This window comes from Zonotrichia albicollis, chromosome 30, assembly GCF_047830755.1.
Source record: "Zonotrichia albicollis isolate bZonAlb1 chromosome 30, bZonAlb1.hap1, whole genome shotgun sequence".
In the NCBI taxonomy this organism is placed as follows: Eukaryota; Metazoa; Chordata; class Aves; order Passeriformes; family Passerellidae; genus Zonotrichia; species Zonotrichia albicollis.
In genome coordinates this window covers 3,558,393-3,586,267 of record NC_133848.1, presented here as the reverse complement: position 1 = coordinate 3,586,267, position 27,875 = coordinate 3,558,393, and the positions used below count along the sequence as shown (strand labels likewise).

Genomic DNA, 27,875 nt, shown 5'->3' with positions numbered 1-27,875 from the left:
CTCCCGGGCCGGGATGCTCCGGCGCTGCTGGGGCGGCCCCAGCCCCCCCGCCTGACCTCCCGGTGAACCGGCGCTGTGAACGGGGGGACCGGCAGTGCCGGGGGGGTCCCCGAAGCCCCGCGCTCAGTGCGCCGCGCCGGCACGGTGCCCCCCTCCGGGGCCGGAGCCGCGGCCGGTGGCCCGCCGGTGTCCCCGGGATGCGCCCGGTGATTGACGGCTCTTTGTTTCCTCCTCGCCGGCCCCGCCGGCCCCTCCCCCGTGCGCCACCCCGCCCCGCCGCGCTCCGCTTCCCACCGGCGGCACCGGCGGCACCATGGGGGCACCGGGGAGCCCCGCGCTCCTGGCGCTGCTCCTGCTGGGCGCCGCCGCCGCGGCGCGGCAGGAGCTGCAAGGTACCGGAGGGGCTCGGGGCGGCGGCGGGGCGGCCCCGAAAGGGCGGCGGGACGGGCGGCACTCGGGGGTCGGCGGCGGCAGACCCCGTCCCATGGCCGCTGACAGCGGCTCTGCTCGCCCCGGGGGAGCTGCGGGCACCGGGGACGCTGGAACGTTCGCCCCGGGGCGCTGGGTGGCCGCCGGCTCCGGTGCTGGCTCGGGGCCGCGGGGCAGTGCGAGGCGGGGGCTGACCCCGGCGCCGCAGCCCCTCTCGGACTGCCCGGTGCGTCTGCACGGAGCAGGAGGGCACCCGTGCGGCAGCGGCACCGAGCTGTCCGCGCTCCCCCTCAGCGCCCCGAGCCGGTACCGGAGCCCTGAGCGTTCCTCCGGTGTCTCCCGGTCCGGCCGCCCCGTACTGGGGCTGGCCCGCGGGGAGCTCCGCGGAGCGGGATTCAGGGAAGCCCCAAGAGCGTGGCGGGCTCCGGGCCGGGACTCTGCCGGTCCCGCCGGTGCGGGGGCTCCGCGGGTCCCGTTAGGAGGCGCGGCCGGTCCTGGAGCGCCACCGCGCGGGGGCGGCCCCGGAGCCCCCCGGGCTTCCCTGGTCCCCCCAGAGCCGGGCGGTCCAGGGACACCCCCGCTGTGACCGCACCGGGCACCGGAGCTGCGGCTGCCGGTGCAGTGGCCACCCCGGTGCTCGTGTCCCGCAGTCATCGACCTGCTGCTGGTGAGCGAGGCTCGGCAGATGGCCAGCGTGGCCCACAAGATCCGCATGGAGCTCCTGACTGTCAACGACGTGTACCTCCTGTCCACCTTCCGCCTGCCCCCCAAGCAGGGCGGGACCCTCTTCGGCCTCTACTCCAAGAAGGACAACACGCGATGGCTGGAGGTGTCCGTGGTGGGGAAGATTAACAAAGGTGGGTGGGGATGGACTGGGACGGATGGGGCTGAGCTCCTGCAGGGAAGAACAACGGGCACACACCACTGCCAGGGTGCTGCCGGTGCTGGGGGGGAGCTGACGGCCCCTTCCCGCTGCCCTGCAGTCCTGGTGAGGTACCTGCGGGAGGACAACAAGGTGCACTCGGTCAACCTGCAGCACGCGCACGTGGCGGACGGGCAGAGCCACTCTGTCATCGTGCGCCTGAGCGGGCTGCGCAGGGACACGCTCAGCGTGGAGCTCTACGTGGATTGCAAGCAGATGGACTCCAGCGTGGGGCTGCCCGAGCTTTCTGAGATCCCCCTGGGCGAGGTGGAGTCCATCGAGGTGCGCACAGGGGTCAAGGCTTACCAGAGGATGCAGGTGAGTGCCGGGGGGTTTGAGAGCCTGGCTAATGCACGCTTGGGGATGGGCAGAGCCCTCCATGCTGATTGCATCTCCCCACACACATCAGGGGTTTGTAGAGTCGATGAAGCTGATCCTGGGAGGGTCCATGAGCCGTGTAGGGGCCCTGAGTGAGTGCCCTTTCCAAGGAGATGATTCCATTCACAGTGCAGGTAATGGCTTGGGAGGCTTTTGGGGTCATGTGTGTGGGCTGTGGCACAAGGAGGTTGGGGGATGACAGCACAGAGGGGTGTACCTGTCCCTCCTGGCCCAGTGTCCCCACACAGGTGGGAGCTGCAGTGCTGCACATGTGCTGACCAGGAGTGACCATGTGAGGTGACGCTGCTGGGGTGTGACAGCAGCATTTGGTAATGCCTTGTCTCTCTCCTTGCAGTGACGAGTGTGCTGGCCTCCATCCTGGGTAAGTCCCTGCTCTGCTTCCCTCATTGCCTGGTGTGAGGTGTTTGGGGTTCCATGGAGGCAGAAATCCCTGCACAGCCTGTCCCAGTGCCCCATGTGGGATCAGAGGGTGTGGGGTGTGCTATAGGGAAACGTGCCCTGTGTGAGCACAGGCTGTCAGGTGCCTCATCCTCCTAGCTCAGTGCCAATGGGCAGAGCAGTCCTGGCCCACAGCCCTGGGAGATTTTGTGCTGGGATTGACCTTTCCTTTCTGCTGCTGGCAGGTGAGCAGACCAAGGCACTGGTCACGCAGCTGACCCTCTTCAACCGGCTCCTGACCGATCTGCGGGAAGACATCAGGGACCAGGTGGGACTGAGGGGGTGCTGACACTCCCTGGGCTGGGTTTTCCCAGCACCCTCCTGATGCTCTGTGCTCTGCTGCCTTGCAGGTGAAGGAGATGTCTCTGATCCGCAACACCATCATGGAGTGCCAGGTCTGCGGTGAGTGCTGGCGAGGCCCTGCTCCCACCTCGGGGGGCAAAGAGCCACCTTGTGTCACCCTTCACCTGCCTCTCATCTCCTCAGGCTTCCACGAGCACCGCTCCCGCTGCAACCCCAACCCCTGTTTCAGTGGTGTGGACTGCATGGAGACGTACGAGTACCCTGGGTACCGCTGTGGGCCCTGCCCGCCGGGGCTGGAGGGCAACGGCACCCACTGCACTGACATCGAGGAGGTGGGCATGGGCTGGCACTGCCAGGGCTCTGCGTGCAGGGGATGCTTCCTCTGGGAATGCCCTGGGAATGCCCTGGGGCAGCTGCCACCCTGCAGGATGCTGTGCCAAGGATGAAGCCCGTGTCTCTCTGGTGTTGCAGTGTGCCCATGCCAACCCCTGCTTCCCTGGCTCCAAGTGCATCAACACAGTCCCGGGGTTCCGCTGTGAGCCCTGCCCCCGGGGCTATCGGGGCAACACCGTGTCTGGCGTGGGGGTGGACTATGCCAGGGCCAGCAAGCAGGTGAGTGCAGTGCATGGGGCTGTGGGGTCCCTGTGGGATCCCTGGAGTGCAGGACAGCATGGATGATGTTGGAGCAGGACATCTTCCCGTGGGCAGGAATGGGCAGAACCACCCACAGGGAAAAGCCCCAGGTGAGCATTTCTCCCACATTACTCACAGGTTTGCACAGATATCGATGAATGCAACGATGGGAACAATGGGGGCTGCGACCCCAACTCCATCTGCACCAACACTCAGGTGACCAGCGCTGTCCCGCTCCCTCCCTTGCTCCCGGGGCCGCTCAGCTCCCTCATCCCAGCCCTGCCTTCTCTCCCCCAGGGCTCCTACAAGTGTGGGCCCTGCAAGTCGGGCTTTGTGGGCAACCAAACGTCTGGCTGCGTGCCCCAGAGGTCCTGCAGCACTCCCACCTCCAACCCCTGCGACATCAACGGCTTCTGCCTGTTTGAGAGGAACGGGGAGATCTCCTGTGCTGTGAGCAGGGGATGGGGACAGGAGGAGGGTGTGGGGGGTACAGAACGGCAGCATTGGTCCTGCCAGGGCCTTTTCTAGCTCCTGATCTCTTTATTCAGTGCAACGTGGGCTGGGCTGGCAATGGCAACGTGTGTGGGCCAGACACAGACCTGGATGGGTACCCGGACGAGCCCCTGCCCTGCATCGACAACAACAAGCACTGCAAGCAGGTGGGCTCCTGCAGGGGAGGCCCAGGGGGTGCAGGATCCACAGCAGAGCTGTGCTCCAGACCTCATCTCCTCCCTGTCCCTAATGCTGGCTGTGCCTGCAGGACAACTGCCGCCTGACGCCCAATTCTGGCCAGGAGGATGCTGACAACGACGGCATTGGGGACCAGTGTGATGACGATGCTGATGGTGATGGTGTCAAGAATGTGGAGGTGGCTGTGCTGGATGGGTGGCCATGCCAGTGGCTCGAGGAGAGCTTCTTGTTTTGGCTCAGTTCTGAGTCCCTCAAGATGCTTCTCCTGGGGAGCAGCAGGCTGGTGGTTTGGGGATGGTCTCAGGGTGCTGGAGATGTCTGTCTGCCCTGACCACTGTGGGACTGTGGCCTCTTCTCTGCCCACCACTGCAATGCCAACATCCCCATTCTCTTCTCCACAGGACAACTGCCGGCTCTTCCCCAACAAGGACCAGCAGAACTCGGACACTGACTCCTTTGGGGATGCCTGTGACAACTGCCCCAACGTGCCCAACAATGACCAGCGGGACACGGACAGCAACGGCGAGGGGGATGCTTGTGACAATGACATTGATGGGGATGGTGAGCCGCTCTTGGGCTTGCCTGGCTGTGCCAGGGGGGCAGGGTATCCTGTAGGGGAGGGCATCCACTCAGCACCATCCTTGCAGGGATACCCAACATGCTGGATAACTGCCCCAAGGTGCCCAACCCTCTGCAGACCGATCGGGACGAGGACGGTGTTGGGGATGCCTGTGACAGTTGCCCTGAAATGAGCAACCCCACTCAGGTATGGCTGGGGCCAGGCTGGGCCTGGGATGATTGGGGCCTGGCTCAGTGGGGCCTCCTCTTCCTCGCCCCAGGATGTGCACTGAACTAGGGCTCCGCTCTCCTCCAGACAGATATGGACAGTGACCTGGTAGGAGACATCTGTGACACCAACGAGGACAGGTGGGGATGGCACTGCAGTGGGGTGACCTCCCACCTGTGTCCCAGGAGGCAGAACTGAGCTCCTGGTTCAGGGACCTGTCAGGAGGGACAGTGGGGTCTTTGGGGAGATCCCCACTTTTGTCATTGCTCTGACCTCGTTCTTGCTCGCAGTGATGGAGATGGACATCAGGACACCAAGGACAACTGCGCTGAGATCCCCAACAGCTCCCAGCTGGACTCGGACAACGATGGGCTGGGGGATGACTGTGACAACGACGATGACAATGATGGCATCCCGGACTATGTGCCACCTGGCCCAGACAACTGCCGCCTCATTCCCAACCCCAACCAGAAGGACTCAGACGGTGAGCATGGGGTGAGCAGGAGGAGATGGACCTGCCTGGGCTCAGCCCAGCCCTGACTGAGCACTGTCCCCAGGGAATGGCGTGGGTGACGTCTGCGAGGAGGACTTTGACAATGACACGGTGGTGGACCAGCTGGACGTGTGCCCCGAGAGCGCCGAGGTGACGCTGACCGACTTCCGCGCCTACCAGACCGTCATCCTTGACCCCGAGGGGGACGCCCAGATCGACCCCAACTGGGTTGTGCTCAACCAGGTGTGGGTGCTGCGCCCCGTGTTTCTGGGGGCTGCGCTGCAGGGTGGGGGCTCAGGGCACTGGGAGGTCACCAGGGGTGAACCTCACCCAGCTGTCCCCTCACAGGGCATGGAGATCGTGCAGACCATGAACAGCGACCCGGGTTTGGCTGTGGGTAAGATATATTCACCCACCCACAGGTTCTTGGGGGCAGCCCCCCTAACTCCCACCATGCAGGGTGAGGGTGGGTTGGCAGTCCCGTGGGGAGAGAGGGCTCCCCACAGCGTTTCCTGCCTGTAGGTTACACAGCCTTCAACGGAGTGGACTTCGAGGGCACCTTCCACGTCAACACCATCACCGACGATGACTACGCCGGCTTCATCTTCAGCTACCAGGACAGCGCCAGCTTCTACGTGGTGATGTGGAAGCAGACGGAGCAGACTTACTGGCAGGCCACCCCCTTCCGGGCTGTGGCCGAGCCGGGGCTGCAGCTCAAGGTGGGTGGTGGCCCCACCCATAGGATGGGTCAGGCCCCCTTTTGAGCCCCCCCTGAAGCCCCCATGCACCTGCAGGCGGTGAAATCCTCGACGGGCCCCGGGGAGCACCTGCGCAATGCTCTGTGGCACACGGGCCACACGCCTGACCACGTCCGCCTGCTCTGGAAGGACCCGCGGAACGTGGGCTGGAGGGACAAGACGTCCTATCGCTGGCAGCTGGCACACAGGCCCCAGGTGGGCTACATCAGGTAAGCAGGGGGGGCGTGGGGACCGCTGGGGAGGGGGCTGTGACACCACCAGTGGTGCACCCCCAGTGCGGGGGAAGTCACTGGGGAGAAACCAGCCCTAGAGTGAACCAGCCCTGTGATAACCACGAGTTAGGGTCCTGTGGATCCTCCTCAGGGGTAGGAGGATGTCCTTGAGGAGGTGTTGTGCTTCCTGGGACCACCCTAGTGAGGGGATGCCGGCCATGGGGGGATCCAGCCCTGTGGGACCACCTTAGTGGGGTGATTTTGGCCATGGGGGGGATCCAGCTCTGTGGTACCACCGCAGTGTGGGGATGCTGGCCATGGGGGGGGATCCAGCCCCTGAGACCCCCGCAGAGGGGGAATTTTGGCCATAGGGGAGATCCAGCCCCGTGGGACCACAACAGTGAGGGGATTTTGGCCATGGGGGGATCCATCCCAGTGGGACCACCGCAGTGTGGGGATTTTGGCCATGGGGAGGGTTCCTGCCCGGTGGGGCCGCAGCCGCGTTTCTCCTTTAAGGCTCCCGCCGGGGCGGCCGCGGCGGGGGGGCTCCGCCGCCGGGCCCTCCGCCCCCCGGGCCCCCGGGGCCATTGTCCCGTCTCCATGGCGACCCCGCCGGCGCCTTTCACATGCAAAGCGCCCGACAAAGGCGGCGGGGCCGGGCCGGGGGCGGCGCGGGGGGCTTCAGCCCGGCCACGGCGGGGGGCCCCGGCCCGAGCATCCAGCCGGTCCGGTGCCCCAGCCGGTCCGGTGCCCCCGGCCCAGTCTCCCGCAGGATGCCCCGGCTCCAGCCCGGTGCCCCCGTCCCCGGGTCGGGATGCCCTGGGCCCGGTGCTGCTCGTGGAGGGGTCCCAGTGGGATCCGGGTGCTGGCCCTGATGGCGTCTCAGTAGGATCCCGGTGTTTGCCGGTCGGGTACCGGCGGGGTCCCGGTGGAATCCCGGAGCTGGCCCCGGCGGGGTCCCGGTGAGGGCCCGCTGAGCGGTCGGGCCCCGTTCCCCGGCAGGGTCCGTCTGTACGAGGGCCCGCAGCTGGTGGCCGACTCCGGTGTGATCATCGACACCACGATGCGCGGGGGCCGGCTGGGGGTCTTCTGCTTCTCCCAGGAGAACATCATCTGGTCCAACCTGCAGTACCGCTGCAACGGTGAGCAGGGCCCCCCGGGACCCCCGCCCCGGCCCGGCGGCCGAGCATCCCCTCCCGTGCCCCTGCGGCGGGCTCAGCCCTGGCCCGGGGGCTTCACCGGGGCTCGCTGCCCTCCGCGGCTCCTGACGCCCCCCGCGCTGCTCCCACAGACACGATCCCCGCCGACTTCGAGCCCTTCCGCCGGTTCCTGCTGGAGGGACGCGAGTGACCGCGCCCGGCACGGGCCTCCCCCGCCAGCGGCACCGGTGGCACTCCGGGCTGCCGCCAGCGGCGGCACCCGGGGGCGCACCGGGCCCCGCCGCTCCTCCCGGCCGGGCCCCGTTCCCGGCCCCCCGCGGACTTTGCACTGCCAGTACCGGGGCCCCGCAGTGCCGGGGCTCCCGCCACGCCTGCCCCGGGCGCTCCGGTCCTTGCCCCACGCCTGGCCATAAAGTTTTGAGTGTTTTCTACCCTGCGCGCCCGCTCCTTTGAGGGTTCCCACGAGTCCCCCCGCCCCGTGCTCTCGGTTCCGTCCCGCGCCGTCCTCCCGGTGGTCGCGGGGTTGGGTCAGCGCCCGGCCGGTCCCACCGGCGCAGCCCGCGGCGGCGGGAGGCCGGGACGAGTGCAATATTGGTGGGTGAGAGCACAACACTGCACCGCATCCCGGCCCTCCCGCCGCCGCGGAGGGAGCGGAGCCGCCGCCGCCGCCGCCCGGGCCGCTCCGTGGGAACTGCGCGGCGCGCACCGCGGCTCGGCGGCAGGGACCGGTCGCCACGGCGACGGCTGTCCCGGCAACGCGGCGGAATGTGCCCCCACCCCCCCCATCCCGCCCGCCCCGGCACCGGCCCGGCCCCCCCGCCCCGCGGCGGCGGCGGCGGCGACAATGGGCGCGGCGGCACCGGGCCCCTCTTAAAAGGGCAACGCGGGGTTGCCCTCCGGTGTTGGGGACGGGACCGGGACCGGGGCCTGTGCCCGGAGCCGCGGAGGGAGCGCAGCTGGCTCTCCCCGGGAGTACCGGGACAGGTGAAATCACCGCTGGCTGCTGAGCGCCTTCTCCCGCGCCCCCGAGCTGCGAGGGGCGCCGCGGTTCCCATTCCTGTTCCGGTCCTTCTTCTGCTCCCTCTCCGATCCCGGTCCGGTACCGTTCCCTGTTCCATTCCCGGTGCGGTCCCTCTCCGCTTCTGCTCCATCTCTCCTGCTCCCTTTCCTAGTCCCGCTCCCGTTCCGCTCCAGTATCGGTCTCACTCCCGTTCTGCATTACTGCACTCAACTCCCGATGCCGCTCCCGGTCTGTTCCCAGCAGCGGTTCTGCTCTCGCCCCAGTCCCAGTCCCAGTCTCAGTCCCAGTCCCTGTCTCGCTCCCGGTTTCACTCTAGTAGAGTAACCTTTACCCCTCTCGGTCCCGGTCCCGGTTCTGGTCCCGGTGCGTGGCGGGAGCGTCATGCGGGGCTGTGTCCGCCAGGGGGCGCCGCAGGTTCGGGGCCACTGGCCCGGGGTGGGGACGGGGAGAGTCGGGACCACCGGACCTGGACACACGGACACACCGGGTACGGACACACCGGGCATGGACAGGCTGGACACAGGGGATCTACTGGGCACGGACACACGGACACACCGGGCATGGACAGGGTGGACACGGAATCTACTGGGCACGGACACACCGGGCACGAACAGGGTTAACACATGGGATTTACCGGGCACGAACACACGGACACACCGGGCATGGACACCCAGACACACCGGACACGGACAGGGTGGACACACGGGATCCACTGGGCATTGATAGGCTGGACACAGGGATTCCACCAGGGACGGACAGGCTGCACACAGGGGATCCACCGAACACAGACAGGGTGGACATAGGGGACACACCGGGCACAGGCAGGCTGGACACACAGGATCCACCGGGCACGGACAGGCTGGACACAGACAGGCTGGACACAGGGAATACACTGGGCATGGACAGGGTGGGCACATGGAACCCACTGGGCATGGACAAGGTGGACACGTGAAACCCCCTGGGCATGGACAGGGTGGGCACATGGAACCCACTGGTCATGGACAGGGTGGACATACAGACCCACAAGACAAATGGACACACAGACCCACTGGGCATGGACAAGGTGGGCACATGGAACCCACTGGGCATGATCAGAGTGGGCACATGGAACCCACTGAGCATGGACAGGGTGGGCACATGGGACCCACTGAGCATGGACAGGGTGGGCTAATGGCCCCTGCTCCCAGGGGTGGTGGGTGAGAGCAGTTGCTGGGACCCCTTCTTGCCCCTCAGCCCCACAGAGAGTGTGTCCTCTGTGGGGTCTGCAGGAGGAAAACCCCAGCCCTCACTCTGGGGGGGATGGCTGGCTCAGGGGAAAACTCCTGGAGCTGCGTGGGGAGGGGGATAAGGGCTGGAGCAGAGGGCAGCAGGGTCAGCATCACTGCACGGGGAGAGCCTTTCCCCAGGTGAGGCCTTTTGGGAAGGAAATGTTTGCCCAGAGGTGCTGCCTGCATCCTGCCTGCAGCTGCCTGCACGTGGCCTGGCTTGCCCAGGCTGTGGCTGCTGTGGGGGGAGCAGAGTGGTGCTGAGTCCCACCCCACCTGCACATCCATCCCTTAATCACTGCAGCATGGAGGGTCCCCCCTGTCTGCTCCCCTTCTCAGCACCACCTCAGAACCCTTTGGCATGCCTGGGGTGGCACTTTGGGCTCACACGAGGCTGGCCAGGAGCCAAATGTGGAGACCCCAACCACAACCACCCCAGGAACTGGGACCCCCACAGGAATCACCACCCTGATGAGACACTGGGGCCCTCCCAGGGATCAGGAATTTCTGCACAGTGGGATCAGTAGCTTTTGATGCCCATCCGTGCCAGGAGCCCATGTCACCTGCGCCCAGGCACGGGCGGTGCCCGTTACCTGTGGGGTGGGGCGCTGGCACCTGGCATCCCCCGTGTCCTGGCTGGGGATGGGGGTTTGTACCTGCTGGGGGGGCCCTGGCACTTGGAGGGAGCTTACTGGGAGGTGCTGGGATGTGGTGGGGCCCTGGGCTGTACCTGCGTAATCGTTTCGGGGGGGTCACCGCTGCTTATTTGAGTGTAGGGCGAGGCGATGACCAGCCGCTAATGATTAACCCTGGGCTGAGCCGGAGGATGAGGCCCCCCCTGCGCGAGGGGCTGGGGGTCTCCGTGTGCCCCCAGTGCCCCCCACAAGGTCGGTAGCTCAGCATGGGCAGCCTGGCAGATGCTGCTCCACCCCTGCCCCAGGATGCCCGGCTGCTGTCCCGTCCTGTGCCCACCGGGGCTGTGCCCACCCGTGGCACGGGGACGCTGCCAGTGACATCTCCAGAGCCAGGGAAGCGTGAAGGACCCAGCCTGGGGGGCTGATGCTGCGGGTATCCCCTGGGCGCCGTGGCACCCCTGTGCCAAGCGGGGCAGAACGACCCCCCCTGCCTGGAGCCGGCGGCGGGGCGGGGCCTCCCCACCTGCTCCAGGTGCTCTATAAAGCTCAGGCCGCTGCCGAGCTGCCAGTTCCGGATCCCTGGAGTGAGGAGTGTGCCACGGGCTAACGGGAGAGCAGCGGCTGCCGAGCCCCGAGAGGCGCCGGCACCCCCTGGATGAGCCCCATGGCGTTCCCTGTCCTTCTGCTGCTGCTGGTGCTGGGCACAGGTGAGGGGCTGGGCACAGGTGAGGGGCAGGGGAAGCAGAGTGGGATCCCTATCAAAGTGGGGACCGGGGGATGCTGTAACCAGTGGCATCCTGGCACCCTGTTCTGGCTCTGGGGTGCAGCACCCCGAGTTGATCATGCCCAGGTGTGTTGGTACCTGGGGGCTCAGGGCACGGCCCCTCTGCCATGTCCACAGCTCGGCCAAGGGCTGGGCTGTGCCGGGACCAGCCGGAGCAGGCTGTGCCCGGGGCTGGCGGGCTGGAATGCAGGTGTGTCCCGCTGAGCACCCAGACCCCGCTGGGAACCTGCCCGAGAGCTGCCTGTGCTGGACCCCAGCCAGGCCAGGCAGGTCTGGAGGGCACCAGGGCACCCAGCCTGTCACCCACAGCAAGGGGGGCTTTGTTGGGTGGCATGCCAGGGTTTGCAGGGCTGGGCATGGCACTGGTGTCAGTGCCCAGCCAGCTGCACCTGGACCCTTGGTGGTGCCAGAAGTGCCCGATCTTGGGGTATTGCTGAAGGTCTTGTTTGCCTTGGGGGTGCTCGGGTTGTGGTGCTGCCCACAGTGCCCAGCTGATGAGGTGTTTTGGGTGAAACCTTCCCTGACTGGGCTGCAGGCATTGACTCCAGCGGTTTCCTCCAGGTACCCGTGCCATGACCACCGAGACAACCATGGAGATGGAAACCACTGAAACGACCACGGTGGAGATGACCACGGAAAGCACCGCCAGCACCTGGCTGCCAAATATATTCCCCAAAAGCACACGGGCCAGCCGGCCCCAAACCCCTGTCTTCCCCTATGCCACCGCGTTCCCTGGCAAAAACACCACGAACTTCCAGTTTGGCAACCACTCCACCAGCAATGCCACATCCAATGGCACTGTGGTGCCTGTCCCCAGCAGCCCAGCCATGCCCCATGCCAATGCCACCTCAAACAGCAGCAGCTGGGCACCCCACCTTGGCACCAACGGCAGCTCTGCCGCTCCCACCACCATGCACGGCAGCACCAAAGGCAATGGGAGCACCAGTGCTCAGGTCTTTCCCACCCAGATAACGTCCGAGGGCAGCACATCTCCCACCCAGGGTGGTCCCAACCCCAGCAAAACCTCAGCCCAGCTGCCTGGTCCTGCCCGGCTGCTCGTCCGTGTCCCGCTGTCCTTCCGTATCATCAACAGGAGCTTCAATGAGAGCCTGCGTGACCCAGCATCAGAGGATTACAGGAGCCTGAGCCGCACTGTCCTGACCATGGTGAGTCCCAGCCCCACCAGCAGAGGCTCTGGGCTGTGCGGGGAAGGAACTCCCTCAATTTGGGGCAGAGGATTTGCTGGGAAGGACCCCCCTCACTTTGGGGCAGGGTCCCTGGGCTGTGCTGGGAAGGAGCCAGCTCAATTTGGGGCTTTCCATGGAAGCACCCAGGGCATCCCGTTCTGCATGAAGACAGGAAAGGGGGGTGTCTGTGTCTTGGGGAGGTGGCCATGACCTCAATGCTTCCTTCCAGTTCCAACACGTCTTTGGCTGCCCGGGCTGCATGGGCACGCAGACCTACACCGGGTGCAGCGAGCTGCAGTACAGGTGAGCAGCAGCAGCGCCACTGAGGTGTGCTGCAGTGTATCCCCCTGTTTGTACCCCCTCAGGGGGCAGTCTGGGTGCTGATGTCTCCTCCCATGCAGCCAAGGCTCGGTGCAGGTCCAGTCCACCCTCGTGTTTGGGAATGGAAGCGATGCTGTCACTGCTGATGCTGCTGAGCAGCGCCTGAGGAAGAGCCTGGACCAGAATGGCTTCATCATGGGCCTGCAGCTGGACAGCATCCAGAGTGAGAGGCTGGGGAGGGAGGGGGATGGAGCCTGGGGGAAGCTTGGGGGGCTCCAGAAGCATTGTCCTGTCCTGGTTGAGGCAGGGGCTTGCTTGGTGCTGTGATGGGCTTGGGGCTTGCAGAGGGTGGGGCCAGGACACATTCCCAGTGCCTGTGTCGGGCAGGATCCCTCCCAGCAGGGCTCAGACCCTGTGTCCTGTCCCAGGGACCTCTCAGGGCTCTGTCCCAGCTCTGCCTGTGGTGCACACACAGCTCTGCTCCTTTCAGGCTCTGCAGCAGTGATATCCCCAACTCCAGCGCCCATGATCCCAGACTGGGCCATCGCTCTGCTGGTCCTGGTCAGCATCCTGCTGCTGTTCACCATCTTCACCTGTCTCCTCCTGATGGTGAGGCCCCATCCCCATCCCTCACCTGCACCCCATCCCTGTCCCCACACCAGCCAAGCCCTGACCCCTCTCTCTCCCCAAGTCCACCTGCACCTGCCGCCGCAAGAGCCGAGGGAAGCTGGACCTGCTCAGCCAGAAGGATTCCTACCACCCCATGGCTGAGTACCTGCAGTACCAGAGCCACGGGCGCTACGTGTCCCCCAACAGCAAACCCAACCCCTACAGCCAGGTGAGAGCCAGGGCCCCACACCTGGGGGCTCCCAGAGGGCAGGAGTGAATCCCTGGGTTAGTGGGAGGTGATGGCAGGGCAGGGATGAGGATGTCAGGGATGAGGATGTCAGGGATGGGGATGGCAGGGACAGAGATGGCGGGGCAGGGACGGAGATGGCAGGGCAGGGATGAGGATGGCAGGGACAGGGATGGCAGGGACGGAGATGGCAGGGACAGAGATGGGAGGGCAGGGACGGAGATGGCAGGGATGGGGATGGCAGGGACAGAGATGGCAGGGCAGGGATGAGGATGTCAGGGATGGGGATGGCAGGGACGGAGATGGCAGGGACAGAGATGGCAGGGCAGGGACGGAGATGGCAGGGACAGAGATGGCAGGGCAGGGACGGAGGTGGCAGGACTGCGACGGGTGTACAGGTAGCTCGTCCCTCCCCAGCCCTGCTGGGAGGTGAGTGTAACATTCACGCCTGGCTGGAGCAGCAACCAGAGCGGGCAGACCCGGCCCGGCTCCGGGGAGCTCCCCCGACCTTGGGCAGCCTCTCCCCATGCCCGGCATCAGGGGGCTCGCTGCCTGCCCACCCTGCCCCTTCTCCGGCCCTGCTGCGTCCCTTAGCTCTGCCGTGGGTGGGAGCAGCGCTGGGGCACTGCAGAGCTGATTGAGGCGTTGCTGAGGAGGTGATTCCCGCAGCCAGCATCCCTCATCCCGGTAGCTCCCAAACTGGAGCCGGCGCTGCTGCTGTGCCGCCGGGAGCCACAGAGGGCTCTGCCAGGCGATGCTGGGCACGGGGGGCCGCCCTGTGCTCCCCCCAGGCGGGGCCGTGTCCAGCTGCTCCGGCTCGCTGAGAGCAGCTCACCCTGAGCAAATACCAGGGGCCTGGGTAAATATTTACCCTCGCACTCGCCGGGCCGGCTTATCGTGCGGGAACACGGCCGGGGCCACCGCGGCTCCTCCTGCGCACGGGGAGCGGCGGGCCGGGGTGTCCCTGGGGCCCGGGGTGCCCGCAGTGTCCATGGATGGGGGCCCGGGGTGTCCCTGGGGCCCGGGGTGCCCGCAGTGCCCATGGATGGGGGTCCGAGGTGCCCGCAGTGCCCATGGATGGGGGCCCGGGGTGTCCCTGGGGGCCTCGGGTGCCCACAGTGCCCATGGGTAGGGGCAGCAGCCCACCACAGTGGGCGGATGCAATTTTTGCTTGCCCACAATGGGCATGGAGAGGGTGCAGATCTTCCTGTGCCCACCACAGTGAGAGGATGTGTTTCTTGCTTGCCCACAGTGGGCATGGGAGGGTGCAGGTCTTCCTGTGCCCACCACAGTGGGAGGATGCGATTTTTGCTTGCCCACAGTTGGCACGGGGAGGGTGCAGGTCTTCCTGTGCTGCCCTAGGATGGGGGCTCAGCCCAGCCCTGACACCCTCTCACCTTTCCTGCCCCGAAGGTGGCCGGCGGCAGCACCACGAGGTCCGGCACCTTCACCTACACCAACCCCGCCGCCGGCTCCGACAACCTGTGAAGGGCTGGCTGGAAGGAGCGCGGCTGCCGAGGGGAGGGGGCAGCCCCAGAGAGCCGCCCCCCACTCCCGGGAGGGCAGCACCGGCCCCGGGCGCATTCCCCGGTGCTGCTCGGCCGTGGGCAGCGGGAGCCGGACGGTTCTGGAGCAGCCGGATTCGCGCACATGACAGAACTGCATGAGCGGAGATGGGAGAGGGAAGATCCCGCACACAGCCCACGGTCCCCGCACTCGCTTGGCTTTGCTACCCTGCTCCGTGCCAGGAGGACGGGGCTCGGGCTCCCTCTGCGATTCAACGGCTCTTTTTGTGGTGTTATTTGATATAAATATCTCTGTTTGCGGGGTGTTGGTGCCGGGCTTGGCTCGGCGGGGTGGCAGCTCCTGGGCTGGGGTGTATTTATCACGGTTCAAATAAAAGGATGGGGGGCAGCCATGTGCCAGGGGGGCTTCTCTGGGACAGGGCTGGCGCCCACCGAGGTGTGGCCTGGGCTTGGGTGGTGGCTCTTGTTTGCCATTCCAGGCAATCCTGGGTTTGCTGCTGGGGATGTCACCATGTCACCCACTCTGGATGTCACCCATCCTGCCAGACCCCGTCCTTCTCACCCCTCCTGGCAGTTTCTGCTCACGATTTACCGTGTCTGGTTTGACATGCTCGCTTTCCCCGTGGCTGCACAGGCGGAATGCTCAGCTGGACGTGTGTCCCTGGCTGCCTGCAGCATGTCCTGCTCCCCTCCCCTGCGAGCTCAGGCTCTTCCAAACCCTCACTGAGCCCCAAAAAGGCTCAGGGGGATGCTGCAAGAAGAGGCTGCGTGGCAGCAGCAGGGCACAAACCTTGGGAGCAGCCATCCCTGGCGGCCCCCTGGCAGCTCCAGTTTGAGCTGGGCCCCGTTCCTGGGCACTGGGAGTGTTTTGGCAACGGCTGAAAAGGCAGAAAAACAAGGAAAGCAACCCTTGCCCAAAGAAAAGCCCATGTGGTGGCAGGCACGGGGCCAGGGCTTGGCTGGGAGCAGCCCCAGGAGCAGCACTGGGCAGCTGATGGAGCCCTCGGCTACAGAATGTGGGCTCTGGGTGGGGCCCGTGGCTGTGCCAGGTGCCCAGGAAGCCTGGCACGTGCTGGCAGCTATCAGAGCTGGGCTGGGGTGCAGCCAAGGGGTTTCTGGAGAACAGGGGGCTCCCCGAGACTGCTGGGGATGCATTGATGGGGGTCTGGCACAGTGGAGCACCCCCCACCCCCAGATCCTTTCTGCCATCTGGATATGGGGCTGTGTGCTTAGCACAGAGCCCCAAAGGGGATGGGGTGTGCCTGGCACTGCTGCTTCCCCTCCCAGCCCCCCCAGGCCTGGGCAGGGCCCCAGGGATCAGAACAGGGCCCTGATTTGAAGGGCTGGGCCCTACAAAGAGTTGTCTGTTCACAGAGAGCTCAGCCCTGTGGCCCCGTCCCCTTCCAGCTCCAGGGACGGGCACCCACCCACCTGTGGCCCCTCCAGCTGCCATGCAGAGTACCCAGGTGAGGGGATCCAGCTCCAATACCCATCTGAGAAGGTGCCTCAGCACCCAGCAGCCCCCCAGGCTGTTGTGGCTGCCCATGGGACTCCCCCAGCAGTGCTGAAGGAGTTTATCTGGGCCCAGTGGAGAGCTGTCCCCTCCAGGAGCCCCCTGTGATGGGTGGCAGTGACCACGTGGCCAGGCACAGCACGGGCAGGACCTGACACGTCAGCGCTGCCCGGGCTGGGCACGGTTGGCACCTGCTGGCCACGGCCCAAAGGACAGCCCGGCCCCACGGCCCCGGTGCCGTGCACGCCTCGGGACACGTGCTGCTGGACAGCCTGCTCTCACAGCCCCATGGCTGGCCCAGCCCCACAGCCCTGAGAGCCCATAGCTCTGTGACCCCATAGTCCTCAGACCCCACAGCCCTGCTACCCCATAGCCCTGTGACCCCACAGCCCTGAGACCCCACAGCCTCGTGACCCCATAGCTCTGAGACCCCACAGCCCTGCTATCCGACAACCCTGCAGCCCCACAGCCCTGAGAGCCCATAGCTCTGTGACCCCATAGTCCCCAGACCCCACAGCCCTGCAGCCCCATAGCACTGTGACACTACAACCCTGCTACCCTATAGCCCTGAGACCCCATAGCCCTCAGACCCCACAGCTCTGCTACCCCATAGCCCTGCGACCCCACAGCCCTGAGACCCCACAGCTCTGCTACCCTACAACTCTGCAGCCCTGAGACCCCATAGCCCTGTGACCCCACAGCTCTGAGACCCCACAGCCCTGTGACCCCATAGCCCTGTGACAGTACAACCCTGTGACCCCACAGCCCTGAGACCCCACAGCTCCGTGACCCCACAGCCCTGCGACCCTACAACCCTGTGACCCCACAGCCCTGAGACCCCACAACTCTGTGATCCCATAGCCCTGCTATCCCACAGCCCCGTGCCACTACAACCCTGCAACCTCACAGCCCCATGACCCTACAGCCCTGTGACCCCACAGCCAACCCAGACCCAAGGTCCCCATGTCCCTTGTCACCCTGGCCCCATGCACACTCTGGCCCTCTGTACAGCTCAGTCCCATGGCCCCCCTGTGCCAGGGAGGCTCTGGACGAGTCTGGCATTGCAGTTTATTGTAGGAAACCATGAAAATACAGCGTTTGTTGTAACAGAACCCAGGAGAAATGACAGCAGCTCGGACAGAGCCCGGCGTGGGACTGCTGGCACAGCCCCCACGGCTGTGCTGGGGCTCCCTGGTGGGTCAGATCCAGACCCTGCAGGCCCAGCCCACCCCGGCCATGGGTTGGGCACCCAGAGGTGTAACGGGAGCCAAGCGTGGCCCTGAGGCCACGTGCAGGGCTGGCCAGGCACGTTGCTCCCCAAGGACAGGGCAGAGCAGGCGGCAGGCACCGGGGTGCCCGGCAGCCCACGGGAGGGACCCCACGCTGGCTGCGTGCAGGGGCTGTGCCTGGCTGCAGCCAGATAATCCACGTTGAAAATGAGCCATTTTACAAAACATCTTCACACCTTGTTCCAGCCCAGCCTCCCCCCACCTCCCTCTCCCCCACCCCAGCTGCCTCCCCCACCCCAACCAGCACCCAGCCTCTCCCCTGCACTGTCACCCCACTGTCACCTTCCACCCCCCTCCCTGCGCAGCCCCGTCCCCCTCCCTGACCCCTCTCTAGGGCTGACCCTCTGCCAGCCCTGCCCACAGCCCCAGCCCAGAGCAGCCTGGGGCTGAGCTGGAGCCAGGGGCGGGCAGACAGGGTGAGGAGGGGACGGCAAAGCTGTCCCCGTCCCCCCCATCCCACAAAACAAACACCTGGCCTGTCCCCAGTGGCGGCAGGGCCGGGGCCACCCCTGTTCTGCTCTGCTCTGCTCCCTGGCCACTTGTGTCCCCCTGGTGCTCGCAGGGTGCCCGGGGGGCGTGTGGGGACCGCGGGCATGGCTCAGTCCAGCTTGGCAAAGTTCCCAATGGTCACTTTCCTCTCCTGCTTGTTGGCCACCAGCTCCTGCAGGTGCAGGGCCCCCCCTCCGATGAAGCAGAAGGCGGGGCAGACGGGCCCCGAGCAGTCCACGCCGCACTCCCAGAGCTCGCGGAAGGACACGGCGTCGTAGAAGCTCACCTTGCCCTGCTCGTAGTCCAGGCAGATGCCAATGCGCGGGGGCAGGGGCACGGTGCAGCCGTTGGGGTCGCGGGACGTGAGGGCCGAGCCGTGGGACAGCAGGATCTTGCCCATGCCGATGGTGAGGAAGGCGTAGGGAGGAGGTGCCTCCACTGTTGTGTCCTCTGCCCCGCTGTCGTGGCCACTGTCGGGGTCATACCTGTGCAGGGGGGGCAGGTGAGTCCTCCCACGGGATAGGCTGGAGATCCCTCCACACCTCCAGGGACGGGCACCCACCCAGGAGGGCCCTGCCCTGCCTGTGGCCTCTCTACCTGCCATGCAGAGTACCCAGGTGGGGGGATCCAGCTCCAATACCCATCTGAGAAGGTGCCTTAGCACCCAGCAGCCCCCCTGGCTGGATTGGCCGCTCATGGGACTCCCCAGCAATGCTGAAGGAGTTTATTCTGAGCCCAGTGAAGAGCTGTCCCCTCCAGGAGCCCCCTGACACCCAGCTGGGCAGGTAAGAACAAACCCTGCACCCTCCAATCTCACCTGGGGCTCACCACGTCCTGCGGCACCTGGAACCACTCCTGCAGCTTGCTCTCCAGCCCCACGCCCACCTTGACCAGGTAGGAGCTGGGGTCCACGCAGCAGGCCCAGTAGCTCTTGCCCTGGGTGATGGCCACGTCGCCGATGACCAGGTCGATGGACAGGTGGCAGCTGGTCATGAGGCGCTCGGCAGCGAAGAGCATGGGGATGCCGGGCACGCTGCGCACCGCGCGCTGGTCCTTGCTGATGGCCAGCCGGTCCCGGTTGAAGCCCCAGCGGTTGTCCAGGAAGAAGTTGAGGACTGTGGGGAGCAGACAAAGAGGAGAAAGGTGAGCAGCACAGCACAGCGGGGCGCCCTGATCCACGCAGCCAATCTGTGGTAATCACATGTCCTCTGAACAGAGAGAGACATAGCTCTCCCAGGATTTTCCTGGGAAGCTGTGAGAAAGCTCAGAGGAAGAATTAAAACAGTTATTATCTCAATCTCTGCACCTAGCAGCCAATCTGTTTGTCAAAGATGTTTACAAGCAGGAGCTCTCCCTTCTTGAGCAATAGGTGAGAGAAGATTCCTAAAGGCTAATCAGGTTTTAGGTCTACCTTTGTTTCTAAAAGAACTGTAGATTTCTAATAATAAAGTGCCTTTTTTCATGCCTTCTGATAATAGAGTATCTCTATATCACCTTTGTCTGTCCCCGATATCCCTGCAGTGACAAGGTGACCCCAATGTGATGCCATCCCCACTCACCTGGGGTGGGTGATACCCCTTTGGTGACAATTGATGACGCCAACGTGACCCCATCCCCTCTCACCTGGGGCAGGCAGGTGACACCACTTTGGTGACAATTGGTGGCCCCGACGTGATCCCATCCCTCTCCCTGGGGTGGGTGGGTGATACCCCTTTGGTGACAATTGGTGACCCCCGACATGATCCCATCCCCTGTCACCTGCGGTGGGTGAGCAATACCCCTTGGTGACCCTGATGTGATCCCACCCCCTCTCACCTGGAGCGGTGACAATTGGTGACCCTGACGTGATCCCATCCCCTCTCACCTGGGGTGGGCAGGTGATGCCCCTTTGGTGACCCCGATGTGATCCCATCCCCTCTCACCTGGAGCGGTGACAATTGGTGACCCCGATGTGATCCTCTCCCCTCTGGGCAGGCAATACCCCTTTGGAGACGATTGGTGACCCCGACATGATCCTGTCCCCTCTCATCTGGGGTGGGCAGGTGATACCCCTTTGGTGACCCCAATGTCATCCCGTCCCCGCTCACCTGGGGCGGGCGGCGTGTGCAGGTAGATGTCCTCGCTGTAGTCCCCAAAACCCGCCTTGTTGTAGCCCTTCACCCGGAGCACGTAGACGCTGTCGGTGTCCAGGTACTCGACGAGGGCGCAGGTGCCCCTGACCTCCTCCCGCCGCTGCCACAGCTTCAGCCCCTTGGCCTTGGCGTCGGTCTTGCGGAACTCCACGGTGTAGTGCCAGGCGGGCGGCGAGTGCTGCGGCAGCCGCCAGCACAGGAAGATCTGGTCGTAGGTGTAGGTGCGCTGCGTGTCGATGACGGGGGCCTCGGGCGCTGCGGGGAGAGGCGGCAGCGGGCGTCAGGCAGCATCCCCCACCCCGCGGGCAGGGAGGCGGCCGGACGCAGGGAGGGGGCATTCCGGGATTCCGGACGGACGGACGGACGGACGCACAACCAGCGGAGTCTAAAGGGGTCTGACTGCGGAGGACCGTGTGTCGGCACCGGAGGAGAGCGAGAGTCGGGGAGACAGAGGAGCTGCTGCTGTGGGGCTCCAGGGACCAGACAGGCTGAGTGCAAGTCAGGAGGGAGGAGAGAGAGAGAAAGAGAGAGAGAGTGGAGGCAGCAGGAGAGGAGGAGGAGGAGGAGATGGGGATGGAGGGTGGTAGAAGGTACTGGCAGGAACAGAGGCAGGGCGGGGAGGGGAGATGAAGGGTGGCAGGTGGGAGAGGGGTAAGGAAAGGATGGGCATGGGGCAAGGAAGAGAAAGGAAACAGCATGAGGAGGCAGGTAGAAATGGGGCAAGGAAAAGGAAGGAAATGGGAGAGGAAGAGGGCAGAAATGGGGTGAGAGTAGGATGGAAATAAAGAGAGAAGGAGAATGGAAATGGGGCAACAATGGGGCAAGGACAAGGTGGGAAAGGGATGCAGAAAGGGAAAGAAATGGGGTGAGCAGGATGGAATTGGGGTGAAGAGGCAGATGGGAATGGGGTGAGGGGAGAAAGAAATGGGATAAGGAGAGGGGTGGAAATAGAACAAGGAAGAGAAGGGAAATGGGGTGAAAGTGGGAGAGAAATAGGGGGCAGATGGGAAAATAAATGGGAGAGGAATCTGGACATAAATGGGGTGAAGGGGAGACAAATATGAGTCAAGAAAGGGAATGGAAATGGGACAAGAGAGGGAAGAAAATGGAACAAGGAGAGGGGTGGAAATGGAGCAAGGAGAGAATGAAAATGGAGTAAGGAAGAGGATGGAAATAGGGTGAGACTGGGGTGGAAATGGGGTGAGACTGGGGTGGAAATGGAGAGTGGGGGAATGGAAACAGGATGAGAAGAAAATGGAAAAAGGGCAAGGATGGGGTGGAAATGGGGCAAGGGAGAGTGGAAATGGGATGAGGAGGGAGCAGAAAATTAGATGATGAATGGGACAGAAGTGAGGTGAGCATGTGGACAGAAGTGGGGTGACAGTTGAACAGAAATGGAGTGAGGAAGGGGATGGAAACAGGGCGAGAGGAGACAGAAATGGGGCGAGCAAGAAAATGGAAACAGGACAAGAGGAGATGGAAATGGGGAGAGAGAGGGCAGAAATGGGGCAAGGAAGGGAATAGAAATGGAGCAAGGAGTGGGACAGAAATGGGGCGTGAGGGGGATGGAAATGGGGCAAGGAAGATGGAAATGGAGCAAGAAGCGGGACAGAAATGGGGTGCGAGGGGGATGGAAATGGGGTGAGGATGGGGATAGAAATGGGGTGAGGAAGGGGATGGAAATGGAGCAAGGAGTGGGACAGAAATGGGGCATGAGGAGATGGAAATGGGGTGAGAGAGGGCAGAAATGGGGCAAGGAAGGGGATGGAAATGGAACAAGGAGTGGGACAGAAATGGGGCGCGAGGGGGATGGAAATGGGGTGAGGATGGGGATGGAAACGTGGCGAGAGGGGGCGGGAGGGCAGGAGGAGGGCGGCAGATGGAGAAGGCAGAGCCACCGGCTGCCAGCGCCGGCGGGCAGGACGGGGATGGAGGGGATGGAGGATGGCGGCGGAGCGGGGCCAGGGACGGGAGCAGGATGGAGGGATGGGAAGAGAGAGCGGGGCGGCTCTGGGGCAGGGGTGTGACTTGCCTCAGTTACTTCGGTGACGCCTCGGCAGCGGCCGCAGCCTATAAACAAAGAGAGGTAGAAGCAGGTCTGAAACGTGTCGCCAGCGGGTCTGGCAGGGCCACGCGGCTCCTGCCCTGCGGGAAGCGCCTGCCCGGCAGCGGGGGCAGCTCCGTACTCACCCCGCGGCACTGCTGCTGCCCTCACCTGGCACCACGGCCCTGCCTGCCTGCCCCTGGCCCCGGCGCCCTGGCACAGGGCAGGGCAGGGGTATCTCTGGGGGCTGCTGGGGCGGGGGCTGTCCCTGACGGGGAGGGGGCACCGGCAGATCCGCGAGCAGCCGTGGCTGAGCTGCAGCTCCGAGGCGGGCAGGGACCCGCTCTGCCCGCAGGGGCTGTGCCTGGGCACGGGGCACAGCCGGTGCCCGGGTCCCGGTGCCTTTACCTCGGATGAAGGCCAGGTCAGTGAGCAGCTTCAGCTCCCTGCTGACATCCAGCTGGAAGTGGCTGAAGGAGGCGTTGGCTGCAGGACGGAAGCTCTGCAGCGAATCGGTGGCCCTGAGGATCCTGCAGCACAGGAGAGTGGCGATGTCAGGGTGGCACCGTGGGCACCAGAGGGTCCCAATGCTCCCTGGCAGCTCCATGCCCGCAGCCCAGTACCTGTTGTGCAGCTGCTTGGCAGCCTGGACAAAGCAGGGGTGGTCAGTCTCCTTCAGCACCTCCTGGGCATAGCCCACCATGCCCGAGTTCTCCAGCATGGCCTGGTGCTCCCGGATCTGGCCGTGCAGGCTGGCCAGCCGCTCCTGCTGGCACTCCTCGATGGCCTGCAGCAGCGTGGCCCGCTTCTCCTCCAGCATGGCACAGAGCCCCTGGATCAGCTGGGACACCTCTTCCTTGGCCTGTGAGCCGTTCACCTGCCGGGCACAGGCATGGCAGGGTCAGCGTGTGGCACCTCCTGGGATCAGAGGGGACTGGGCTGGCTGTGCCACCCCTGCCTAGGGACAACTCAGGGACAGACAGGCACCCTCTGCCCTTACCTCTGTGTGCTTCACTGTCTCCTCCAGCTCAGCAATCTGGGTCTGCACCGTGTCCTGGCTGCTCAGGATGTAGGCGAGGCTCTTTGTCAGCTTCTCCTGCAGGAAGGTGATGAGACGTGGTGCCAGCAGCCCCCGCCCCACACCCCCCATCTGCACTGGGGCTCTGTGGTGCCCCCAATTCCCCACAGAGCCCCAGCCTGGCCCCAGGAGCCCTTACCCTGAGGGCCTGGTAGGCGCTGAGCACCGGGGTGATCTTGTGGCTGGTGTGGGTGCGGCGCACGCGGCAGAGCTGGCACACCAGCCGCTGGCAGGTCTTGCAGTAGTGAGTCACCTCCTCCTTGTGCTCCGGGCACATCAGCCCCTGCACGAGCACAGCGGGGCTCAGCGGGGCTCTGCACCTCCCTCCACCCCCGAGAGTCCCACCCCTGCGCCCCGGATCTCAGCATCACAGAATGGTTGGGGTTGGAAGGGCACCCGGAAGATCATCTTGTTCTAACCTGTCTGACATGAGCAGGGACATCCTCACCCAGACCCCATTGCTCAGAGCCTCACCTTGGCCTTGAACACTTCCAGGGCACCATGTCTCAGAACTACACCACCTTCACTACAAGAATTTTTTCCTAATTTCTAACCTAAACTTACTCCTTTTCAATCTGAACCCATTGCCCTTTATCCTGTCCCTCTTGTAAACAGTCTTGCCCCATCCTTTCAAAAGCTCCCTTCAAACACCAGAAGGCCACAATTTGGTAACTCCAAACCCTCTCCTCTCCAGGCTGAACAATCCCAACCCTCTCAGCCTTCATCAGGAGGATTAAGGTGGGCAGGAGGACCCACCTTGGGGCGGAAGGTGAGGGTGGGGGGCGTGGGCTCGTGCTGGGCTTTCTGCGTGCCCCAGGGGTGGTAGAGCTTGAAGCACTCATTGCAGAAGCTGGACTTGCACTCCGTGCAGCCCTTGGTGGCCTCCAGCTGTGGGGGCTTGCAGAACTGGCACATGATGGCGGCGCTGATGTTGATGGTCTGCCGGTAGCGCTCCACCACGCGCTCCAGGGTCAGGTTGCGGAAGAGGCTGCCCAGGCCCCGCTCGCCCAGGTCCACGTCCCGCTGGCAGGCGGGGCACGGGAAGCTGACGGTCTGCGGGTGCACGGCACCGCGCTTGCGCCCCGGGTAGGTGCCAAAGCCTGTGGGAGGGAGGCGGGGATGGGGGTCAGCAGGGCAAAGAGACCCATCCTCACCTCCATCCCTTCCTGTTGTCTCTGTTCCCAACCCCTCCAGCCACCCCTGTCCCCGTCCTTTCCAGCCATGTTCACCCCCTCTGCTGTTCCTATTCCTTCTGCCATCCCCTCCAGCCATTCCCTTCCCCTCCATCCATCCCTGTTCCCTCCAGCCATCCCTGTCTCTCCAGACATCCCTGTCCTCATCCTCTCCGGTCATCCCTGTCCCCTCCAGCCATCCCCTTCTCCTCCAGCCATCTCTGTCCCCTCCAGCTCTCCCCATCCCCTCCAGCTTCCCAAACCCATCCAATCACCCCTGTCCTCTCCATCCATCCCTGTCCCCATCTCCTCCAACCATCCATCCCTGTCCCCTCCAGCCATCCTCCTCTCCTCCAGCCATCTCTGTCCCTTCGATCTGTCCCCATCCCCTCTGGCTGTCCCAGACCCCTCCAGCCATCCCTGTCCTCATCCCCTCTGGCTGTCCCAAATCCCTCCTGCTGTTCCCATCCCCTGTGGCTGTCCCAAAGCCCTCCAGCCATCCCTGTCCCCATCCTCTATGGCTGTCCCAAACCTCTCCAGCCATTCCTGTCCCCATCCCCTCAGCCACCCCCACTGTCTATAGCCATCCCTGTCCCCTCCAGCCATCTCTGTTCCCTCCAGGTGCCCCCATCCCCTCTGGCTGTCCCAAACCCCTCCAGCCATCTCCCTCTCCTCCAGCCATCTCTGTCCCCTCCAGCTGTCCCCATCCCCTCTGGCTGTCCCAAACCCCTCCAGCCATCCCTGTCCCCATCCCCTCAGCCACCCCCGCTGTCTCCAGCCATCCCTGTCCCCTCGCTGTCCCTCCAGCCCCACCTGACTTGAGCAGGCGGTCCAGCCGGTCGGGTTTGGGGACAGCCCTGCGGCCCAGGCGGGGGCTGCGGGTGGAGGGGGTGGCGGCGGGCGAGGTGGGCTCGGAGGTGGGGTCGCAGTACAGGTGCCCGTGCTGCAGCAGCACCTCGCTGGCACACACGTGGCACACGTTGTGGGTACAGGGCAGGGCCAGCGGCTGCTTGTACATCTCTTTGCACACCGGGCACACCAGCTCCCGCTCCATGTTCTTCATGCTGGTCTGCGGAGAGAGCAGGAGCGTCACCCGCTGGGGACACAGCGGGGCTGGACCAGATGGGACCGGCACCAGGGCCAGGATCTGGGCCAGGGCTGAGACCAGCACCAGCACCAGGGCTGAGATCAGCATCAAGGCGAGAACCAGGGCTGAGATCAGCATCAGGGCCATGATCAGGGCCAGGACCAGGGCCAGGACCAACAGCAGGCCTGAGACCAGCACCAGGGCCAGGATCTGGGCCAGGACTGAAACGAGCACCACCACCAGGGCCAGGAGCAGGGCCAGCATCAAGGCCAGAACCAGGACCAGAATCAGGGCTGAGATCAGCATCACGGCCAGGACCAGCACCGGGGCTGAGATCAGCATCAGGGCCAGGACCAGGACCAGGGCCAGGGTCAGGGTCAGGGTCAGCATCAGGGCTGAGATCAGCAAGAGGGCCAGGACCAGCACCAGGGCCAGGACTAGGACCAGGGCTAGGATCTAGGCCAGGACCAGCACCTGGGCCAGAATTAACACTAGGGCCAGGATCAACATCAAGGCTGAGATTAACACCAGGGCCAGGACTGGAGCCAGGATCCGAATCAGGGCTAAGACCATCACTAAGGCTGGGATCAGGGCCTGGGACCAGCACCAGGGCCAAGGCCAGGGCCAGGACCAGCACCTGGGCCAGGATCAACATCAGGGCTGGGATCAGCACCAGGGCCTGGAATCAACACCAGGACCAGGATCAGCATCAGGATCAGGATCAGTACTGGGAGTCAGGCTGGAATGGAGACAAGGACAGGGACACCATCAGGGCAATGATGGGGCCTGGGACCAGCACCAGGGACCGGATGAGGACAAACACCAGGAGCAGCAGCAGGATGAGGATCAGGGCCAGTGTCAGGAGCAGCACTGGGATAGGGGCAAAGGCTGGGACCAGCATCATGGCCAGGATGAGGCCTGGAAGTCAGGGCCAGCAGCAGGATGAAGCCCAGGACTGGACTGGGGATGGGAACTGGGGCCACAGCAGGACCAGGACTGGGGCCAGCACTGGCACCTGGACCAGCATCAGAGCCAGGATCAGGCCTGGGGGCAGCAGCATGGGCAGAACCAGGATCAGCACTGGGATGGGCCTGGGTGCTGAGGCTGGATCACAGCAGGGTCAGGATCAGGCCTGGGAGCAGCAGCATGGTCAGAATCAGCACCAGCACTGGGAGCAGAGCCTGGATGGGGCCCAGGCCTGGTGTGGGGATAGGACTGGGACTGGGCCCAGGATCAGACCGGTATCAGGACTGGCAGTGCAATGGGGATGGGGGCCACCACTGAGATCAGCACCAGGATGGGCCCGGGGCTGGGATGGGGATGATGGCTGGGATGGGGATGAGGACCAGCAGTGGGATCAGCACCAGGATGGGCCCAGGGCTGGGATGGGGATGAGGACCAGCACTGGGAATTGTGCCAGGATGGGCCCGGGGCTGGGATGGGGACTGGGATGGGTGTGGGATTGGAACTGGGATGGAGAGGGAGATGGGGGCTAGGATGGCGCTGGGGGTTGGGATGGGGACTGGAGCTGGACCCACAGCAGAGCCCTGGGACCAGCGCCAGGACGGGGCTGGACACCAAGATCGGGGCCGCCCTCTCGGCACCCGGTGCCACCGGCTCGACCGCGGCTCGGTGTGGGGGGGTCCCGATGCCGGGCGATGCCCGGGGGTCGCTGCGGTGAGTCGGGGTGCGGGTCCGCTGCCCGCCCACCCCTCAAGGGCATCGCCCTCCCCCCCCGGTCCCCGCCGCGTTGCCACGGCGACCCGGTCCCGGAGGACCCCCGTCCGCCCCCCCGCCGCCACCGCGGCCGCTCACGCTGATGCGGACGAGCGCGTCCATGATGGAGGTGAAGGTCTGCAGGTCCTCGCCCTCGGCCATGGCTCCGCTACCCGCGCCCGTGCCTGCGGCGGCGGCGGCAGCAGCGGCGGCCGCGATCGCCCCGGTGTGTTGCAGGGAGCGGCGGAGCCGGGGGGAGCGCGGGGGGCGGCGGCGCGCATGCTCGGCGGCGCCCGCCCCGCCGGCACCGGAGGGCGGTGGAGACACCGGAGGGGCGGCACCGGTGCGGGGTGGGGGAGAGCGGCGCGGGGATGCTCTTGCCGCACCCCCGGGCATCCCTCGAGAAGCGACGCTCGGGGAGCGGCGCAGGGAGCGGGCTGTGGGCAGGATGAGCATGGCACCGGTACCGGCGGTGCTCCCGGGGGTGTTCCCGGGGGTGCTTCGTGTGCCGGTACCGGGGCCGGTACTCGGTGCGG

At 65.1% G+C, this 27,875-nt stretch overlaps 3 protein-coding genes and 1 long non-coding RNA gene across 6 annotated transcripts; 2 read left to right on the top strand and 2 right to left on the bottom strand.

The window, feature by feature from the left end:
- Window positions 1-44: 44 nt before the first annotated feature.
- THBS3 (thrombospondin 3) lies at window positions 45-7,655 on the top strand. 3 transcript variants are annotated; one of them, XM_074529554.1, is made up of 23 exons: window positions 72-392; window positions 1,080-1,286; window positions 1,413-1,669; window positions 1,761-1,863; window positions 2,085-2,111; window positions 2,374-2,456; window positions 2,539-2,590; window positions 2,675-2,823; window positions 2,963-3,103; window positions 3,263-3,340; window positions 3,422-3,574; window positions 3,673-3,783; window positions 3,885-3,992; window positions 4,216-4,375; window positions 4,462-4,580; window positions 4,689-4,741; window positions 4,892-5,085; window positions 5,159-5,337; window positions 5,443-5,491; window positions 5,617-5,813; window positions 5,889-6,061; window positions 7,067-7,206; window positions 7,356-7,655. In XM_074529554.1, exons 1-23 carry the CDS (start codon window positions 314-316, stop codon window positions 7,412-7,414), a joined length of 2,871 nt encoding a protein of 956 aa, XP_074385655.1. In that variant the 5' UTR covers window positions 72-313; the 3' UTR covers window positions 7,415-7,655. The 3 variants fall into 3 exon arrangements, with proteins under 3 accessions (XP_074385653.1, XP_074385654.1, XP_074385655.1); XM_074529552.1 differs by having other exon boundaries at window positions 45-392; window positions 7,067-7,655; XM_074529553.1 differs by having other exon boundaries at window positions 64-392; window positions 2,539-2,823.
- On the bottom strand, window positions 5,332-7,793 carry LOC141725609 (uncharacterized). The gene is made up of 3 exons (XR_012577360.1): window positions 7,657-7,793; window positions 5,883-7,187; window positions 5,332-5,725 (listed from the first exon to the last, which is right to left on the bottom strand). It is a non-coding gene; the product is annotated as an uncharacterized LOC141725609 (long non-coding RNA).
- Window positions 7,794-8,518: 725 nt separating this feature from the next.
- On the top strand, window positions 8,519-15,279 carry MUC1 (mucin 1, cell surface associated). The gene is made up of 7 exons (XM_074529559.1): window positions 8,519-10,852; window positions 11,491-12,095; window positions 12,346-12,419; window positions 12,518-12,660; window positions 12,928-13,046; window positions 13,129-13,275; window positions 14,707-15,279. Exons 1-7 carry the CDS (start codon window positions 10,801-10,803, stop codon window positions 14,779-14,781), a joined length of 1,215 nt encoding a protein of 404 aa, XP_074385660.1. The 5' UTR covers window positions 8,519-10,800; the 3' UTR covers window positions 14,782-15,279.
- Window positions 15,280-17,338: 2,059 nt separating this feature from the next.
- Window positions 17,339-27,875, bottom strand: TRIM46 (tripartite motif containing 46). Its single transcript, XM_074529555.1, has 10 exons — window positions 27,439-27,875; window positions 25,350-25,605; window positions 24,121-24,464; window positions 23,504-23,647; window positions 23,287-23,382; window positions 22,910-23,163; window positions 22,695-22,816; window positions 20,198-20,497; window positions 18,928-19,225; window positions 17,339-18,595 (listed from the first exon to the last, which is right to left on the bottom strand). The coding sequence occupies exons 1-10, from the start codon at window positions 27,793-27,795 to the stop codon at window positions 18,220-18,222; spliced, it is 2,547 nt and encodes an 848-aa protein (XP_074385656.1). The 5' UTR covers window positions 27,796-27,875; the 3' UTR covers window positions 17,339-18,219.

What these genes read in the sequence shown, in the direction of transcription:
- THBS3 (XM_074529552.1), top strand. Translation starts at nt 314, where the DNA reads ATGGGGGCACCGGGGAGCCCCGCGCTCCTGGCGCTGCTCCTGCTGGGC. An exon ending in ATGCCAGGGCCAGCAAGCAG is followed by an intron (nt 3,104 to 3,262) that starts GTGAGTGCAGTG and finishes CATTACTCACAG; the next exon opens with GTTTGCACAGATATCGATGA. An exon ending in CGACCCGGGTTTGGCTGTGG is followed by an intron (nt 5,492 to 5,616) that starts GTAAGATATATT and finishes TCCTGCCTGTAG; the next exon opens with GTTACACAGCCTTCAACGGA.
- MUC1 (XM_074529559.1), top strand. Translation starts at nt 10,801, where the DNA reads ATGAGCCCCATGGCGTTCCCTGTCCTTCTGCTGCTGCTGGTGCTGGGC. An exon ending in TGCAGCGAGCTGCAGTACAG is followed by an intron (nt 12,420 to 12,517) that starts GTGAGCAGCAGC and finishes CCTCCCATGCAG; the next exon opens with CCAAGGCTCGGTGCAGGTCC. An exon ending in AACCCAACCCCTACAGCCAG is followed by an intron (nt 13,276 to 14,706) that starts GTGAGAGCCAGG and finishes CCTGCCCCGAAG; the next exon opens with GTGGCCGGCGGCAGCACCAC.
- TRIM46 (XM_074529555.1), bottom strand. Translation starts at nt 27,795, where the DNA reads ATGCTCATCCTGCCCACAGCCCGCTCCCTGCGCCGCTCCCCGAGCGTC. An exon ending in ACGCGCTCGTCCGCATCAGC is followed by an intron (nt 25,606 to 27,438) that starts GTGAGCGGCCGC and finishes CTCTCTCCGCAG; the next exon opens with ACCAGCATGAAGAACATGGA. An exon ending in GGACCGCCTGCTCAAGTCAG is followed by an intron (nt 24,465 to 25,349) that starts GTGGGGCTGGAG and finishes TCCCTCCCACAG; the next exon opens with GCTTTGGCACCTACCCGGGG.